Genomic DNA, 8,000 nt, shown 5'->3' with positions numbered 1-8,000 from the left:
TATAGACGTGGTTATATTTTGCCAGGAATTACTGACCGATTGGTGTTTCTCTGATGATTAAATATATTTAAAAAGGGGGGGGGGGGAGATATACATAGTAGGGGCGCAATACTGGAATTATGTGATTTTTCAAGGCTTTCTGATTACACTTTTAATTTTATCTATGTACGTAGTAACAATAGCTGATTTTTTTTTCTTTGTTTTTACTGGAATTTACCAAAATTTTATTGTATGTATAATGTTCAATACTATATTTGATTACAATGAGATTTTCCCGTGACTTTTATGGTCGCATTTTGAGGCGAGTTAAAACTATAACATAAGTATTTTATATTATATTTATACGATGGTCGATGATAATACGTTTGATGGCCATTATATTAAAATGAAAAATAAATTATTATATTGCTATATGGAAAAATGTTCAAAAACATTAATGAGAGATAAAACTTGTAAATGAGTTCTCTATCTGCCTTTCTGTCTCTCTCTCTCTCTCTCTATTTAGATTTGGTCATTTCGTTTCGCAAAAATACAATTCCGGATATACTCATCTATTTCTTTTGAATTTCGCGTCTGCCATAATAATTGAAACGAGCTCTTTTTGTTTGCGAGAGACTAACGTGAAAAATGCGTTAATATTTTCAGGTGCTTTTTTTCCCCATCTCCATTTTGTCCGAAAATGGAGTTCTCGAACAAAAGACCTTTTAATTCATTGCCCGGATTATTTATAGCGGAAACACTGATTAATTGGCGAAGATTGCTTTTTTTCCGTACCGTATATAAACGACTATGACGTCACGAGATATACATACACATGTATGTACATATGTACATACGTATATTAAAAAAAACTTGAACGATTTCGAGCAGACATTTGTCGTGGCTTTCGACAAATTGACACAATTACACCAATCACAAATACGCATTCGAAATCGCTACACTTCGTTCGGAAAACATGTATATTTTTCGCATACAGACAGGCAGAGGTTTTGATAATATAACAATGCCTCTCCGATAACGTCATACAGTCACAATAAAAAAAGAGACATTTTGCTCCTCCCCTCTACCCTAGATAAGGGTGTACGTGGAAGAGAGGAAGGGGTGGATAAACTCGGAAAGAAAAGGGGTGGATATGGGTTTGCCTAATAACGCCGTTGGCAGATAACGCGGATTTTCACGCTTTTCATCGGAAAATTCGCTTATGCGGGATGTTGTAATTTTTATGTACGTCGCATAAATTTTTTAAATGTCCTTTGAATTTTAAATTTTGGCTCACATTTACTAGTCTGGTTTGGTCAATGTGGAAATAAATATGGATTCGCAAACAAAACACTATTTTATGGAACTAATTTCGCCTGTGGCGCATTTTTTATATCAAAATCGTTTCAATTTATGTATTATACATATAAAAGGAAAATTTTTCGGATAGTATAAATATATATATGTATATATATATTTTTTAATTATATGGTGCTATTACAGGTTTTGCCCCAAGACAACACCTATGGTCAAATTTGTACATATGCCATTTGTATAAGCTTATATTATTATAATTTGAAATTATATCTAAATAATGTGACAAATGGGGATAGGTTGCCAATTTGTTTTGGAATCGTTTCAACAATAAAATCAGATACATTGGCAAACTCAGATAGGTAACGATTGACCTGGAGTCATATATCCAAGGTCTTGCCCGTAACAACAGGCCAGGAATTGAACCCACGACCCTTCAGTTGAAAGCATTGTACATTCTTATGATACAGCTATGTTTTATTTATATGGTTCGGTGATAACTAGTCAAATGTGAACCGGTCACAGGACAACCGGTCGCTCTAGATCGGTCACAAATGATCACCCGTCACACTAAAACTGGTCACACCAAATGGTTTGGATAGTACTAAAATCAACCAGTTTTCTCGTGACCGACTTTAGGGTGTGACCAGTTTTCTCGTGACCAGTTTTAGGTTGTGACCAGTTTTAGTGTGACGGGTGATCACGTGTGACTGATCTAGAGTGACCGGTTGTCCTGTGACCGGTTGTCCTGTGACCGGTTGTCCTGTGACTGGTTCACATATGACTAGTAGTCCGTTTACCGTTTATATATGTGTACAAAAAACATTCACTAAAGTTGAAAAATCCTCTCAATTCATCTCCGCCAAGTTTTGTAAATTAATTGTTTGGCATATCATTTTAAGGATTGTTCGTTGCATTTTACTCGTGTTTAATATAAATATAATAAAAATAGTGAACGCCAATAATATGACCAAGCATTGAATTTAGTATAATATTATATAATAGATAGCGTTGAAATCATTAAAAACAATTCTGCTTCTATTTTTAATAGTCAGTTGTTTTTTATGTGGTTTTTCAATGTCGTTCAAGAAAATTATCTTGAAGACAAAACATTTTTGTGGCTATTAATAAACAAGCGAATAATTTTTTATGAATTAATAAACTTCAATTTTGTTTAATACGAATTTATTGCTCTCGAGTGCAAAAATGCATGGATAATTTAAGTAGTTTGTCAAATTCAATCAATCATTGTTGATCTTATTTTAATTTTAACATGTGTGTAATCTGTGAGCAGACTAGAGATAATTTTATCATCGGATGTGTGGGTATTTTATGTGGTTTTTATATAATATTGTAAAAACATATTTTTCTGTGGTATAATGATATGTATGTTTATCCGTGTAAATAATCTAACGCTAACCCTTTAGCCCTTAGTTCGTTAGAAAAATCTGTTTTTTACGATCTTTTTATTAACTTTTCTCCGTTAGTTCATTGACATTCTTGCCCGTCAAACATTTGTGATCTGATTTTGAACCAATTCCACTCTTCAGTTCGCTTTGATATACATATATTACCGACATATGGGGGATAGCTAACATTGAAGTAAGCTAATGTCTCCGACATGAAGCTAGAGGAGTTTAATCATCAATGAATTTAATCATTAGAATCTACAACGGAATATTGTATCAGATCGGAGAAATGACAGCTAGCTACATAAACGCGGATTTATACCACCCCTTCACAACTCACTTGGACAGTGGTCAAAGTTACTTTTTGCACTTTAATTTTTTACTGCAAAAATTCATATCGTATCATATCGAATATCGTATTTATCATTTGAAATTTCATTAGTCAAATTTTCAATATCAATCCACATACAATATTGAACAAAGATTACATAGAGCAGTGTGGCTTAATGGTAGCGTATATGTTGAGCACCAAGTGATCAGTGGGTTCGATCCGCTATACTGCTGGTTTGATTTGGGGGTATTTGTGACTCCAAATCGATCGTTTCTTATCAGAGTTTGCCAATTTTATCTGATCGTTGTTGAAACGGTTCCTGAAAATTGGCAAAAAATCATATTTCCTGCTGTCACAAATCTTCTGTATTGATTGTGTGTACAATTTGTAAAAAATATGTACAAATCTAAAATCCATAGATGTCTCTATGGATTAATTCTGTAATTAATTAATTAATTAATTGTTATTTCGCTTTCTTCAGCTTCTGGAAATACAGTGATTTATGTTATAATTAAATGCTGCATTGTTTGTAATTAATTGTCCAGGAAGGCGCATTGGGGTCTTCCTGTCAAGCCTTCCTGGTATATATCTATGTAAAAAATAAAAAATAAAATAACAAAGATTATTAATTTTAGCCATCACTCTTAAGAGGGCTGGACACCAGCGCCTTGTCCATACAAACGTATTACACTTCTCCCTTCCTCAATTATGGCACTAGAGAAATTATTTTTTAATATGCTATGGATATCTACCATTGGCATGTTTCTGTGGTTTTATTTTTTTGATTAGTTATTTTTTATAGGGGCTAGGAGCCGCCAAACATCTATAAAAACGCCTCTTTTTTACACCCACGAAAAGAGTCCAGCGTGCTTACGGTTGATTTTTAAAAAAATACGAGCAAACAAACATAGAAATATCTTTCTTATACCGATGATGAATTTTTTTTTAAATTAGTCCGGTTTCGGAGGAGAAAACTGGAGAATACAAAACCTCGATTTTGTCGATTTAAAATACGTATTATCTGGTCGAAGCGCAACTGTCGCATTCACTCAATATATATATTTATATATATTGTCGCATTCACTCAATATATATATCGAAGAAAAGAACGGCAACAAAATTAAGGTTTCGGGTATACAGACCTCTTAAATATTTCTGATTATTTGTTTAAAAAATACGTTAATTATACAAAATCACATATGATTTATCCACAACGTAGCTCAACGGTTTACCAATCGTCGTGGGTTCAAATCTCGGTCATAATTGAAAAATTAATTCAATCTTCTCAATGATTACGAGTACGTTTTTCTGAACTAAAGTTCAATTTTATTTTCCCCATATGGAAACAGATGATCGTAGTCTCGATTTAGGTTGACTTCAATGTTTGGTTTCAGTAAATAATGAATGTGGATTTCGATACAACAGCATATGGGTTGAGATATCTTTAACTATCGTAATAAAACCGCAGAATGGCAGGGCTCGATATCATTCATTGCTTTTCTGCCTAACTGGTAAGTCTAACTTTATTATGCTGAGCTCTTTCTACGTATTTATGTATGATGTCTAATTAAATTTATCTTATTGGAGACAAACATCGCCAAAAAATAATGGGGCTAGTAAATCTTGCTAACTGTCTGAAAATTTTGAAACAAACGGCTGATCCCAAATCGAAGAAGAAGGCAATGGATTTGATTCTGGAAAATTTTGAAACGGTGAGTGTTGATTATACATACATACATACATATATAAAAAGATATGCCACTTTAATATTTTTCAATTCCACTTTTGTTTCAGTTGCACAAAACACGAGATTTTCTCAAACTACCAGTCTCCAACGTGATCGAAATCTTGAAATCGAACGACTTGATAACGCCTTCCGAAGAAGACGTATTCAATTCTGTGAAATTATGGGTAAATCATGATGAAAAGAAGCGAAGAAATGAATTGGCACAGTTGATGAGTTCCGTGAGGTTATCCTTGCTTTCGTTGGAGGTATTTGAGGTTTATTAAATGTTATAGTGTGTTGAAAAAAATCATTCTAATGTGTTGTATTTTCAGTTTATAGTCGACGACGTCTTGATGTTCTGTCTTTTGTGTGAAGAGTGTATGGTCCATGTTAGGCGAGCGATTATAGACAAGAGTAATCATTCTTCCATCCAAACAGATACCCCTCGTAGAAAGAAAGAAAACAAGGCATAACCAAATGGTTGAGCTTGCCAAATCAACAAATGTGCGGATTTTTTTATACCCCTATTCAAATTTCAATTTGTCAATATATAAATGTTTTATATGAATCATTAAAAAATAATCAATTATAAAATTTTGTATTTTTACTGTTCATAATCGATAAAATTCATCAAACAAAATCCCAAGTTCACAATTGGCACTTGTTGCTTGAAAGGTTCCACAAATATCGTAAAAAACCGATAGTTGTTTGAATTCTTCGTCTTTTAGGGCTCACATACATACATACATACCTATGTACATACATACATATATCATTTAACGTTTCAACACAACCAGTTTTATACTTTTCATTCAATTAAAGCTGCTAATGCCTCAAATACATGATGAAGAATCATGTAGGCTACTCAAAATTGTGGATCTTTTGGTTATTTCAAGCAGTATTTATTAATTAGAACATTACATATATACTTACTTTGTGCAATAAACTATCAAAACTTAATTTATAATCATTTTCACTTAAAAATTTTAATTCAGAAGAAAATGGACTCTTAATTCAGAAGAGTTTTCCGTAATGTATTTAATGTAATTAAATAAGATAAAAATGTCATAATTTTATTTGCAAGTTAATACGGTTTTCGACAACTCAATTTATAATTCAATAAAATCGATTGAAATCGATTTAATAAATCTTGTTTTATAACATTTATAGCCAGCAGTTTGGCTTAATGGTAGCGTATACAATTAGCACCACTGAGACCGAAGGTTCGAATCGTCAAAACTGCTGGTTAGGTTTGGGGGTTTTGTGACTCCAAATCAATCGTTTCTATATTAGAGTTTGCCAATTTTATCTGAACATTGCTGAAACGGTTCCTGAAAAATTGGTATTAAAACATTTCCTGTCGTCACAAAAATCTGTCTGTGTATAATTTGTAATAATTATGCACAGTAATCTGAAATCTATAGATATCTCTATATTTTGAAATCTATAGACATCTCTTTAATTTCGTATTTATTATATGTACATATAAAAATTGTACACAAAAATCTAAAAATAATCCATAGATATCTCTATGATTAATTGTTATATGCTATATATTCTGATTGTATATGTATTATTGTATTTCTGATTTCTGATTTCTGACTGTTTATGTATTCTGTATTTCGTTATCGTACACCCGTCGCATTGGAGCGATCTGTAATTGATTGTAACAATAAAAATAAATAAATAAACATAATCGAAACGAAAACTCAGCGCATGGACTATTCAGCGCAATGACAATTCAGCGCAAAATCAATTTTTTCAATAAGTTTTAAATGCGTTTTCGAAAATAATTACTGTATTGAAATTGTCGGCCATATCTACATGATAATTTCATAAATGCGAATAAATTTATTTGATACTCTTTGTGCCTTGAGATATTACGCAAGCGGGGTTTCTCAACTAAGGCAGCAATATTTTTTTTTCAAATAGTTTTTTAGATATCCAAACTTTAACGTATGCAGGGTTTCTAAACTAATGTTCGCAAATCGTCATTATGAACTTTGCTTTTGATAAAAAATGGGAGAATCTTTGGTTTTCGATTTTTTCCCCAAACATTATGTTTTAAAATCCTACGTATTCAGGGTTTCTCAACTGAGTTCCGCAAAAAATATTTCTTTCCATACACAATCATTACTTAATTCGAAACCATACATGAAATATACGGCCAGACACTTTTTATTTTACATACATATATACGGCCGCAAGGACCATTTAATTAATTTTAACAATTAATTAAGTACATAATTAATCCATTATACACAATAATACATAAGATTTTTTGTGACAACAAGAATAAAATAAAAAATAAAAAAAGATCAGATAAAATTGGCAAACTCTGATAGAGAAACGATCGATTTGGAGTCACAAAACCCCCAAATCTAACCAGCAGTTTTGGCGGATCGAACCAGTGATCGCATGATGCTAAACATATACGCTACCATTAAGCCAAACTGCTGGATATATGTACATATATGGTAAACAATCCCAAAAACCACCCCCTGGAGTGTTTTCGGTGATATTTTATCCTTGCTTGACAGTGATCGATAACGGTGAATCTCATATTTGAAGAAATATATGAGAAACTTATCGATTGCATATGTATGTATATGCATATACGTGTGATCTCCTAAACATATGCATTCTGAACGTTCACAGCGGGAGGCCAAGGATACGTGACATCCCATACCACTCAGTGTGTTTTTTCCCTTAAAGAGGCCTTCATCCAATAGTGGACTTTTGAACTGGGTGCCACAGGAAAGATTATACGCGCAAAACACGTGCCGCGTGCCTCTCTGTGTATTTTTGTCCTAATTCGTCAATTTTTAAGATCATTGAAATTAAAATATATATGTATATATTTAGTTATGAAATAAAAATAGTGTACACTGTAAAATCTTTCCACATTTACGGATCATTTTCATGGGAAATCTGCACATTTGCCGAACTACGTGCGGTAAATGTAGATTCTTATATCGCAAATATATTTTGATGATATATATAAATATATAGAATAACCGATACACGTACCAGAGAGTATCCAGTGGCGTCAGTGTGAATGTTTACCCACGGTCTGACCGCTGTCAATCACTCTTAACCTCATTAGAATCCTGACGAGGGGCGCGGCGGGCGGCCGAAACGTCACCGTTGACACCAGACGCCGCCAACAAACATGATTATTCCTTATTTATTATATTATATATTTATATCTAATATATGTATAATTTCGAAAGATACTTTG

The 8,000-nt window shown here is 32.8% G+C and overlaps 1 protein-coding gene across 1 annotated transcript; it reads left to right on the top strand.

Moving 5' to 3' along the window:
• Nucleotides 1-4,433: 4,433 nt before the first annotated feature.
• On the top strand, nt 4,434-5,332 carry LOC143914460 (kelch-like protein 17). The gene is made up of 4 exons (XM_077434679.1): nt 4,434-4,544; nt 4,621-4,745; nt 4,828-5,025; nt 5,092-5,332. Exons 2-4 carry the CDS (start codon nt 4,641-4,643, stop codon nt 5,230-5,232), a joined length of 444 nt encoding a protein of 147 aa, XP_077290805.1. The 5' UTR covers nt 4,434-4,544; nt 4,621-4,640; the 3' UTR covers nt 5,233-5,332.
• The last annotated feature ends 2,668 nt before the right edge of the window (nt 5,333-8,000 follow it).

Source organism: Arctopsyche grandis, chromosome 7, assembly GCF_051622035.1.
Source record: "Arctopsyche grandis isolate Sample6627 chromosome 7, ASM5162203v2, whole genome shotgun sequence".
NCBI lineage: Eukaryota > Metazoa > Arthropoda > Insecta > Trichoptera > Hydropsychidae > Arctopsyche > Arctopsyche grandis.
Note: the sequence above shows the minus strand (reverse complement) of the source record. Positions and strands in the feature narration are given on the sequence as shown.

What these genes read in the sequence shown, in the direction of transcription:
- LOC143914460 (XM_077434679.1), top strand. Translation starts at nt 4,641, where the DNA reads ATGGGGCTAGTAAATCTTGCTAACTGTCTGAAAATTTTGAAACAAACG. An exon ending in TTCTGGAAAATTTTGAAACG is followed by an intron (nt 4,746 to 4,827) that starts GTGAGTGTTGAT and finishes CTTTTGTTTCAG; the next exon opens with TTGCACAAAACACGAGATTT. An exon ending in TATCCTTGCTTTCGTTGGAG is followed by an intron (nt 5,026 to 5,091) that starts GTATTTGAGGTT and finishes TTGTATTTTCAG; the next exon opens with TTTATAGTCGACGACGTCTT.